This window comes from Rana temporaria, chromosome 7 (genome assembly GCF_905171775.1).
Source record: "Rana temporaria chromosome 7, aRanTem1.1, whole genome shotgun sequence".
In the NCBI taxonomy this organism is placed as follows: domain Eukaryota; kingdom Metazoa; phylum Chordata; class Amphibia; order Anura; family Ranidae; genus Rana; species Rana temporaria.
The window spans coordinates 165995421-166007727 of record NC_053495.1 but is presented as its reverse complement, the minus strand read 5'-3'; the positions used below and the strand labels follow the sequence as shown (position 1 = coordinate 166007727).

General features: G+C 42.2%; 1 protein-coding gene across 2 annotated transcripts in view; it reads left to right on the top strand.

Moving 5' to 3' along the window:
* PAPPA2 (pappalysin 2) overlaps positions 1-12307 on the top strand; it is a 364705-nt gene that overhangs the window by 206632 nt on the left and 145766 nt on the right. For both annotated transcript variants that reach the window (XM_040360367.1, XM_040360366.1), the window contains exons 9-11: positions 6349-6477; positions 8855-8946; positions 9030-9223. In XM_040360367.1, coding sequence (XP_040216301.1) covers positions 6349-6477; positions 8855-8946; positions 9030-9223 — 415 coding nt within the window. The remainder of the gene's footprint in view (positions 1-6348; positions 6478-8854; positions 8947-9029; positions 9224-12307) is intronic.

Here is a 12307-nt window from a genome sequence, read left to right as displayed (position 1 = left end):
AAACCTAGTGGTGTGTGTACTGACTGTGTCTGTGCTATTTTTCTCAATGATTTTCATCCATATTGCAGGGACCAGACATTACATTAAAGCCGCAAGCAGTTTTAAATTACTTTTTTCTTATAGTAATCTCATTTTGTGCAGGGACAGTTCTAAACATGTGCCACTTCACAGGCATACTATAGACACCCAGCAGGTACGATATTTAAAGGATTTTTTTTTTCACTTTAAGCATCATTAAAATCACTGCTCCAGAAAAAACTTTTTTTCCATTGATACATGTTCCCTGGGGCAAGACCCGGGTTCTCACAGATGTTTTACAACAATAACTTGCATATTAGGCTTTAAAATGAGCACTTTTGAATTCAAACGTTCAAGTCTCATAGACATCCATGGGGTTCTAAATGTTCGTGCGAACGGTCGGTCCGTTCGAAGGTTCTGGTGCGAACCGAACAGGGGGGTGTTCGGCTCATCCCTATTCTTCAGTCAGGATCATATCAGGGCTCCCATTGAGCCACAGCCTAGTAATAAATTCTACCCTCTGTTACTCTTCCTACTCTCTATAATGTAAATAAAAAGTGAAAGGGATAATTAAAGATAATGGGCCAGATTCACAGAAGAAATACGCGTATTTTCAAATTTGCCGCGTCGTATCTTTATTTTGAATCCTCAAACCAAGATACGACGGCTTCTGGCTTCGATCCGACAGGCGTACGGCTTCGTACGCCTTCGGATCGTAGGTGTAATACTTTGGCACTCGCTGGGTGGAGTTTGCGTCGTTTTCCGCGTCGGGTATGCTAATTAGCTGTTTACGGCGATTCACGAAGGTACGCGCGGCCGTCATATTCTCTTACGTCGTCGCTAGTCGGCTTTTCCCGGCGTATGTTAAAGTATGGCCGTCGTTCCCGCGTCGTATTTTAAATTTTTTTTTTTTGCGTAAGTCGTCCGTGAATAGGAAAGGACGTAACTCACGTCAACGTTCAAAAAATCACGTCGGTGCAACGTCATTTAGCGCAAAGCACGGCGGGAAATTTCAAAACGGAGCATGCGCAGTCGGTTCGGCGCGGGAATGCGCCTAATTTAAATGATCCACGCCCCATTTGAATTAGGCGGGCTTGCGCCAGAGGGATTTACGCTACGCCGCCGCAACTTTACAGGCAAGTGCTTTGTGAACCAAGCACTTACCCGGAAAACTTGCGGCAGTGTAACGTAAATTCTATACGTTACCCCTGCCGCAAATGTACATGAATCTGGCCCAATGCATATAAAGATCTCATAGCTGAAGAATTAAGGTGCTGGTAGGTGACATTATGAATTGTCTGCTACTATTTATATATATATATATAGTTTCTCACAAAAGTGAGTACACCCCTCACATTTTTCTAAATATTTTATTATATCTTTTCATGTGACAACACTGAAGAAATTACACTTTTCTACAATGTAAAGTAGTGTATCTACAGCATGCATAACAGTGTAAACGTGCTGTTCCCTCAATATAACTCAACACACAGCCATTAATATCTATACCGCTGGTAACAAAAGTGAGTACACCCCTAAGTGATGTCCAAATTGGGCCCAAAGCATCAATATTTTGTGTGGCCCCCATAATTTTCCAGCACTGCCTTAACCCACATGGGCATGGAGTTCACCAGAGCTTCACAGATTGCCACTGGAGACCTCCTCCACTCCTCCATGATGGCATCATGGAGCAGGTGGATGTTAGAGACCTTGCGCTCCTCCACCTTCAGTTTGAGGATGCCCTACAGATGCTCAATAGGGTTTAGGTCTGTAGACATGCTTGGACTGTCCATCACCTTTACCCTCAGCTTTACTAGCAAGGCAGTGGTTGTCTTGGAGGTGTATTTGGGGTCGTTATCATGTTGGAATTCTGCCCTGTGGTCCAATCTTCGAAGGGAGGGGATCATGCTCTGCTTCAGTATGTCACGGTACACATTGGCATTCATTGTTCCCTCAATGAATTGTAGCTCCCTAGTGCCGACAGCACTCATGCAGCCCCAGACCATGACAGTCCCACCACCATGCTTGACTGTAGACAATACACACTTTTCTTTGTACTCCTCACCTGGTTGCTGCCACACACTCTTAACACTGAATCAAATAAGTTTTTCTTGGTCTCATCAGACCACAGGACATGGTTCCAGTAATCCATGTCCTTACTCTGCTTGTCTTCAGCAAACTGTTTGTGGGCTTTCTTGTGCATCATCTTTAGAAGAGGCTTCCTTCTAGGGTAACACCCATGCAGACCAATTTAATGCAGTGTGTGGTGTATGGTCTGAGCACTGACAGGCTGACCCCCCACCCTTTCAAACTCTGAACCAATGCTGGCAGCACTCGTATGTCTATTTCCCACAGACAACCTCTGGATATGACACTTAGCATGTTCTGAATTGAACCTGTCCTGTTAAATCACTGTATGGTCTTGGCCACCGTGCTGCAGCTCAGTTTCAGGGTCTTGGCAATCTTCTTATAGCCTTGACATCTTTATGTAGAGCAACAATTTTTTTTTCAGATCCTTAGAGAGTTCTTTGACATGAGGTGCCAAGTTGAACTTCCAGTGAACAATAGAAGAAATGGCTGCACTCCAAGATTGTTTAAAATTATTTTATTCAGAACATCCCAAGTGTTACAAACAGAAAAGCTGGTAGACGCGTTTTTTACACACTAACAGGTGCGCTTTATTAAGCGCACCTGTTAGTGTGTTAAACGCGTCTACCAGCTCTTCTGTTTGTAACACTTGAGATGTTCTGAATAAAATAATTTTGATCGATCTTGGAGTGCAGCCATTTCTAAAAAATGTTGGCTGTTTACAGAGGCGAGCCGGGTGGGCACCCGAGAGATCATCAGGCTTCTTGTCTCACCCGGAGCAACGAGTTTTCTTGTTAGGACATTGAACTTCCAGTGATCAGAATGAGAGCAATAACACCAAATTTAACACACCTGCTTCCCATTCACACCTGAGACCTTGTAACAATAACGAGTCACATGACACCGGGGAGGGAAAATGGCTAATTGGATGTTAAAATATTAAAATATTTACATAAATGTGAGAGGTGTACTCATTTACTTTTGTGAGATACTGTATGTATTTCATTTATGTAGTTAGCCTGGAGGTCATTATGCTCTCTTGCCCTTGAATTTTAAAATGGGTATCTTTATTTCTAAAGTTTATTCCCATATTTTCTTGATAAACACATTATATATATATATATATATATATATATATATATATATATATATATATATATATATATATATATATATATATATATATATATATATATATATATATATATATATATATATTCTGTATATATATTGGAAAATACATTTCCCATCATGGTTACTGTTTAAGAGTTTGAAAAGAACAGCAGAGATCGGCATACATTCACAGCCATCAAAACATCTGAATTATACAGTGGCACATTTTCAAATATGCAGAGAAATGTAGAAAACTCTGGATAGAAAAATGTGTCAAACAGAGGTGAAAGCAAACAATAAACATAATACCCCAAGCTAATACACTAACTGTCTAGAGCTGTAACAAAATAAAAAGAAACAGAAAGAAACAAAAGACTAGAAAACAAAAACAACAGAAAAAAAAGAACAGTGTTTTTCTGGGTAGTGGTAATTAGACAAGTGTTCCATATTTTATTTTTCCTCTTGGTGGTGCTATTGCTTAATATGTAGTGAATGCTTGTGTGTCACCGACATATGTGTCCAGTCAGTTGATTTGCTGGAGAGACTTCGTTATTTGCCCAGATTTTGGTGAAAAGGCTAAATATAGACCACAGGAAACGTTTGCTTCCTTTTTTATATTGTTAAATTAACTGGTGTTATAGGGTGGTAGGCAGTAGGTGACATATACTGTAGATAATAGTTCTTTGGAGTTCAAAACCTTTACTCAACTTCAGAGATGTAAAAAAAAAAGACTTGGTGGTTTAGCAGACAGACCTTAGGCCTCTTACACACGACCGTTTTCCTTGACAAAATCCATCAAGAAAATTGGTGGCAGAGCTTTTTTGCCGAGGAAAACGGTCGTGTGTATGTTTTTCGTCGAGAAAACTGTTGTGGATCTCGACGAGAAAAAAAGAGAACAAGTTCTCTTTTTTCTCGCTGGGAGTCTCAATTTCCTCGTGGTGTTTCTCGTCGGGCTGGTTTATGATGAGAAACACGTTCGTGTGTTTGCTTAGAAACTCGCGCATGCTCAGAATAAAGTATGAGACGTGAGCGCACCTTCGGTAAAAGTAGCGTTCGTAATGGAGATAGCACATTCGTCACGCTGTAACAGACTGAAAAGCGCAAATTGTCTCTCACCAAACTTTTACTTAACATGCAGTAACATGAGATTAGTAAAAGCAGCCCCAAGGGTGGCGTAAGTGGAATCTAACTTCCCCTTTATAGTGCCGTCGTACGCGCTGTACATCACCACGTTTGAGATTGACGAGATTTTGTCTTGACAGTGTATATGCAAAGAAAGCTTGACAAGATTCTCCACAAGCCTGACAAGGAACTCGTCGAGGAAAGCAATGTTTCTTTTACGACGAGTTTCTCGGTCGTGTGTACGAGGCCTTACTCCTACAGCTTTACTATTACCTTTTGCAGATCCAACCATACATGCCTAGAGAACACCAGGAGCAAAATCTCTGGCACTCTAGTGGATATTGTGAAGCCCTAGAAATGTTAATGGCGACATCTTTCATGATATCTTATCATTATCAATTATCACCTAGATTAAAACCAGGGTGATTGACCAGAGACAGCATGTCCTCTATTTGGCAGAGGTTCCATTGGACTGTTAAGACCACCAATAAAGAGACTACAGGGCAATACAGTAAAACCTTGGTTTGAGAGTAACTTGGCTTGAAAGCGTTTTGCAAGACAAGCTAAATTTTGAAATAAATTTTGACTTCATATACAAGCGATGTCTTGAAATACAAGCAGCATCACGTCACAACTGAGTATAAAAGATACAAGAGGTGCCTCTAGGTGTAGCAATACGGTTACATTTAATGAAGGTACAACATTTAGCAACATATTGCTACACTTAGAGACACCGCTCCTCTCTATAATACTCTTGTAGCTCCTGCTGGGTTTTTCTTCTAATCCCCTTATGGAGGCTTCCCTTTGTGGATGGATATTTTATGGTTACACAACCTGGTCACATTTCTACAATCTTTTTATATGGACTATAAACTGAAAGATTTATGAATAAATGGTTGTGGAACGAATCCTCCGAGTTTCCATTATGTCTTATGGGGAAATTTGCTTTGATATACAAGTGCTTTGGATTACAAGCATGTTTCTGGAACGAATTATGCTTGTAATCCAAAGTTTTACTGTAATAGATATCTATAAAGAGATGAACACACAGGGGTGTGACATATGTAATGAATCCAAGTTATAGCGTGGTTTCCGGGCATAATTTTTTTTGCAAGCTAAAATTAATCACATTAGATAGTCCCTAAGGTCTCGTACACACCAGCGGACAGTCGGATGAAAATGGTCCGCCGTACCGTTTTTATCGGACATGTCCGCTGGGAGATTTCGGTCTGATGGTTGTACACACCATCAAACCGAAATCCGCGCGGACAGACAGCGCGGTTATGTGTCCGCGCCGTCGCTGCCACGATGACGCGGCGACGTGCTCGACGCTGGAAGGTCAATGCTTCTTTACAGACGACCGAACATGTCCGACGGACAGGATTCCAGCGGACATGTTTCTTAGCATGCTAAGAAACATTTGTCCGCTCGAAAACGGTCGGGTGGACAAATGTCCGCTGGAAACCTGTCCGGTCGGCCGTACACATGACCGGTCATGTCTGCTGAAACTGGTCAGCGGACCAGTTTCAGCAGACATGTTCGGTCATCTGTACGAGGCCTAAAACATATTAATAGCTCCCCAATCATTCCAGAAATCATTGAAAACACTTGCCTTATATCCTCCAGCTCATGTTGTGCCCGTATCCATTATATGTGTGGGCATGTGAGGCCCAGTTCCTTTTTCTTCCTGGTTTTCATGCAGAGGTGCATGCTGGGCGATTTTTAGGCACAGTAATGCCCAGAGACTCCTGGAAAATGAGTGTCATAATTTCCCAGGAGGCAATGGGGTCTTAGGACAGGAAGTTGAACCACCTAGGACCAGGTATTGGCAGATTACAAAATCTGCCTAGTAACAGCCAGATAGTAACAGCCTTTTTTTACATTAAAGGCAAGCTGTTAATAGAAAGTACATTTTTAGGGTGGAACTTCGCTTTAAGATGTCATTGCCATTCTTTATAAACTGTCAGATTACACTAAAATATAATTTATGTTTTTTTATCCCTACAGGGAAGTGACCCCAGGCCAGAAATTCCAATACCAGGTGCAGGTTGTTGCTGGGTCAGTGGCTGGAGAGCCTTCACCACCACTATTTCACACGCATTGTTCTCCTTTCTGTGGGGATGGAGAAGTTAATGAGTAAGTTAGAAGAGACTGATAAAGCTGAAGTTTACTTTGTTTAGGATCTTAAATTGGGATTATCTTGTACATCATCAAGTAATCCCACCATTTAAAATGCAGCTTTGGCCATAAAAGTTTGATAACAATTAATGTTCTGTAACAAAAGAACATACATTTTGCATTAATATTTATGCTACCAAAATTAGTGTGTGCTGTAAATTGCCTCCAGCATTATTCTTGTTTCTGGAAGCTGCCATTTTGTTGATGCTCAGAGCAGTCACTTCCATATGAGAAACTCCCTCTCTCATTGATTTCAAACACTATGGGGGTTATTTTCTAAAGGCAAATCCACTTTGCACTACAAGTGCAAACTACGAGTGCAAAGTGCACTTGGGAGTGCAGTCGCTGTAAATCTGAGTGGTAGATTTGTTCAAGCTAAAATGCTGTTTTTTATTTTTCTTACACGTCCCCCTCGGATCTACAGCGACTGCACTTCCAAGTGCACTTTCAGTGCATTTTCAAGTGCACTTTGCAGTGGATTTGCCAGTGGATTTGCCTTTAGTAAATAACCACCAACATGTCCCCTTTTTATGTCATTTTCTTTATATGTAATTTTAATTAAAATACAGTATGTACATTTCAAGCCATGATTGTATGTCTTGGCTCAATTACACAGCCCATACACACTTAATTTTATTCCCTTAACCATTAGGTTGAAAAAACAAAATGCCTTGATTCCCCCATCCACACACTTGATGTGGATGGGGGGAATAACTTCCGTTGAGCTATTGTATTCTGCTCTCAGAATACACTGATCAGTGCTGCAGACTATAGCCGGCAGCTATGATCAGTCAGGAAAAACCCAACAAGGTGGTTATACAGAAGTTGATCTCTAGACTGACTTCTGTACAATCAGCCTGCCCATACATGTATTCGAATTTGGCTGGCCATACACGGATTTAAACCATTGATGGGGAAGCTGAATGTACCAAGTTGATTGATCAATCAACTTGGGTACAACCAGCCTGACAGATTATCTTGCGATTATCGCAAGCAGCTGCTATAGCTGCTAGCAATAATCACTGTTTTCTCCAGGCGGGGACGACCTCCCTCAAGACAATGGCAGGAGGGGTTTCCATATCAACGAAGTCTGTGTTGATGAGGTAATCGAGAAAATTTGTTCTGTGTATAGCCGGCCTAACTCTTTTGTGTCTCCTTGGCAGCAGAGTTTGTCCTGTCACCTCTCTTGATTTTCCTTTCTCCCTACTAATTTGAGTTCCCTATGCACAATCACAAACCAAATGTGACACTGGGAGGAACTCCGCTTTAATTTTCTAACTAAAACTCCACTTTAACTCAAGTGTAATCACTGTGAGAGCTTCCCTACATTATAAGGTTTATTTGACACCATGAGCATGTGAGCCATTTTAAATGCTTAACAATATACACTGTGGGCCAGATTCAGAAAGACTTACGATGGGCGTATCTGTAGATACGCCGTCGTAAGTCCGAATTCGCACCGTCGCAACTTTAAGCGTATGCTCAAACTGAGATGCACTTAAATGTTGCTAAGATACGACCGGCGTAAGTCTCCTACGCCGTCGTATCTTAACTGCATATTTACGCTGGCCGCTAGGGGCGTGTACGCTGATTTACACCTAGAATATGTAAATCAGCTAGATACGCCTATTCAGGAACGTACGCCCGGCCGACACAGTACAGATACGCCGTTTACATTAGGCTTTTTCTGGCGTAAAGTTACCCCTGCTATATGAGGTGCAGCCAATGTTAAGTATGGACGTCGGGCCAGCGTCAAATTTTCCGTCGATTACGTCGTTTGCGTAAGTTGTTCGCGAATAGGGCTGGACGTAATTTACGTTCACGTCGAAAGCATTGGCTTTTTGCAGGTTAATTTGGAGCATGCGCACTGGGATACTTTCACGGACGGTGCATGCGCCGTTCGGAAAAAGTGTCATTTACGTGGGGTCACAATACATTTACATAATACACGCCCACATCTTCCACATTTGAATTAGGCGGGCCTACGCCGGCCTATTTACGCTACGCCGCCGCAACTTTGCTTGGTGAATACTGCACTTGCCTGTCAAAGTTGCGGAGGCGTAACGTAAATAGGATACGTTACGCCCGCACAAAAATACGCGGTCCCTACCTGAATCTACCCCCATGTCTAGAAATTATCACCAAGAGGTGCCTATTTAATTTTTTTTCCTTTTTGGCTCAATTTCTCAACTTTAGAGGTAATAAGGAGGCTTGCCTTAACAATCTATACAATGTATATTCAGTCATGTAAAACACAGCGTAGTTGTTTCTAAATCCAAAAGGGATTGTACAATCAGATAATAATGTGTGTGGTCACATTTCTTTTTATTCACAGGGAGCTGGGAGAGGAGTGTGATGATGGTGCGCTGCAAAATGGAGATGGCTGTTCTCGAAAGTGCCAACTGGAGCCAAATTATATGTGCACAGGTATGTAGTATGTCTTAGTCCCAGCAGACAAGATAAACAAAAGATGCCACATATTCACTTTACATACATATTTATTTTGGCAGGAAAACCTAGCCTCTGCTACATTCTCAGTGCAGACAGTGTTGGTGACTTTCCTGACAATAGCATTGGCGTGTCCAATTGTGCTGGGCAAACAACACAGGAATATGTTGATCAGTGGGCTTCTCAAGCTGTGGCTTCTCATGAAGACGCCTGTAAGTGCCCAGTTTCTGCACTCATCGGAGAGCCAGTGCACAAGGTGATTTTTTTCTATGTGTGGGTGTGTTGAAAGTCTTGGGGCCTATTTACATCTGTGTGCAGTATTTAACGAATGTCATGTTATGAATTTGAATACACTACGACACGCGCTAAAATGTTGCAGTGCAAGTGTGTTGACAAAGTGCCTACCATGCATACCAACATGCATAAGATGCATTGACACGCATTATAGTAACATGCACATTAACACACACATTACTACAAAGCAACCTTGCAACTAGCCTTCAGCCTCATACTTACTACTTGTTTTTTTTCCCTCCAACCTAGCGGCTTGAAGGAAAAAGACCTGACAGCTCAGTTCAGAGCCTCTGTACTTACAACCCAATGTTAGAACAGCGATCTCCCCTGCTGAGCTATTGTGTTTTGACAGGGGGACACTCCCCCGACAGAACACGCTGTCCAGTGGGAGCCAGTCGGTAGACCTTTTCCGGTCACAAACCTTCGACAGAAGCCAGCCGAATGGCCGGTTTCTGTCTGACTGGCTGCCATACACAGGGGTAAACACCCCAGGGTTAGGCTTGTAATTGAGCTTAAAATGGAGCTCAGGTCAAACAGCTAGATTGACAGTTGAAATAGTGGGATTTGTAATTCTGTATAGCCAGTCTTGTGATTTTGCTCAGCCCTGCTACACACTGCATAGGCAAACAGGTGACATCACTATTTTCTGTTCAGCTTTGCAGATTTCAGTGTGACCTGCATGCTCATTGGACAATGGTCTGAGCACTGTAGGCCAAAATGTTTTTAAATAAACAGGAATTAACAGGAATAACTGGTCGAGGGCCAGTTTTTCTATTTCATGTATGTTTAAGGGGATAGTTTTAAATAATTTAAGGTATACACATAAAAGAGATCAGTTCAATGTAAATAATCTTAGCACGTTCTAATGATCTTGACACCTAGGCCCGGATTCAGAGAGCAGTTACGACGGCGTATCTCCGGATACGCCGTCGTAACTCTGAGTTGTGGGGTCGTATCTATGCGACTGATTCAAACGCATAGATTTCTAGATGTCTTACACCGTCGTATCTTAGGCTGCATATTTATGCTGGCCGCTAGGTGGCGCTTCCGTATATTTACGCAAGCAATATGCAAATTAGGTAGATACGCCGATTCAGAAATGTACGTCCGCCCGGCGCATTTTTTTACGTTGTTTACGTTAGACTTTTTCCGGCGTAAAGTTACCCCTGCTATATGAGGGGTATCCTATGTTAAGTATGGACGTCGTTCCCGCATCGAATTTTGAAAATTTTACGTCGTTTGCGTAAGTCGTTCGCGAATAGGGCTGTACGTAAGTTACGTTCACGTCTAAAACATTGACGATTTGTGGCGTAATTTCGAGCATGTGCACGGGGATTCTTTCACGAACGGCGCATGCGCCGTTCATAAAAAACTTCAAATACGCGGGGTCACACTACATTTGCATAAAACACGCCCACATTATCCACATTTGAATTAGGCAGGCTTATGCCGGACCACATACGTTACCCTGCCGTAACTTAGGGCGCAAGTTCTTTCTGAATACGGAACTTGCGCCCTAATTTAAGGCGGCGTAACATATATGAGATACGTTACGCCCACCGAGAGATAGGTAGATCTCTCTGAATCCGGGCCCTAGTCTGTATGCATAAGTTGTAACCACATATGATTTGTGTCTAAAAAGTTTGGTGAATGGTATCAAAAAACAAGAAAAACAGAAGATAAAAATTACCTTTATCGGCCTTCGAAATAATCATCATTCATCACAACACACTTTTGGCAACATTCATAAAGCTTTTGGAAACTGTAAGCAAAGGCCTCAATCGCAGAACCGTTTTTACACATTTATGGATTGCCACCACGTCCACAAAATCTGCACCTTTCATGACGCTCTTCAGGATGGAGAAACAGAAAGAAGTTTGCAGGTGCAAGATCAGGGGAGTACGATGGATGATCAAGAATAGGTACACCATGCTGTGCCAAGAATTGGCGCACAAGTCTCATCCTCTGTGACGATGGTTCGCAGAAAGGATGGATCCTGGTTACACATGGTAATAAAATCTACAGAGGTTTCTATCCGTTCGTCGGTCAGCTTGTGCGGCACAAACCGAGAACAGATCTTCTACTTACCCAAATCTTAATGGACAATGGTGCGCATCGCGTCCTTACTAATGCCCAATTCCTTCGCCATCAATCAGAGAGTCAGTCGCCGATCTCATGCCAGCATTTGTCGCACGATCATGTCTGGGGTTTTGCTTGTCGACGGCCATCCCGAACATGTCTCATCCTTCCCAGTGAGAAAGTAGTTGAACCAGTCATAAACGCATTTTCTGCTCACGGCTTCCTTCCTGTACACTTGCACCAACATTTCATGCATCTCCATTGCTGTTTTCCCCAATTTGGAGGATAACTTGATGCTCCATTGCACTGTGACTCTACCTCTCACATTGACTATGTTCAACTGCCCACAGTGGGTTAACCCTGATGATCACCTGTACTAAACGCTAGGTAGAGCTTCTCAACATGTCTCTGGATAGCCATGTGCATGCCATCGCACCTGGCTCATGTTGCTGTTGAGATATCAGACCATTCACTAAACTTTTTAGATACACCTCGTATGTACATGGGGACAGACATTGATGCACAAATATACAGAGTCAGCTTTCTGATTAAAAAGTGCTGCACAGTGGCAGTACCATACTGAACCTCTAATCTCATTGCAAGTTTACTAGACAAGATCAGTCTGACTGAAAACAATAGCCTTTCTACAGTCTCTAATGTTATAATCCAGTGACAATGCTCCTGGCAAAGCTCTTTGCTGTGATCTTTGCCTAGGCTTTAGGTCATTTGAGGTAGCTTGGGAGTGGAATTTTTTTTTATTGATGGCAGGAAAGAGGCATTTTATTTTACTCAGAATAATTGGTTCATGCAAAGTATGAGTTTTATTAATAGGCCTTTTTTCAGAATAATAAAAAAAAGTCAGCCTTCCTTTTATTAGAGTGTCATCATTTTTTAAATCAAGTTACATCTGGTGAAACACACCCTTACAGCTGTGATCCAGGTAATGTTTTGTGCCAGGGTAATGACA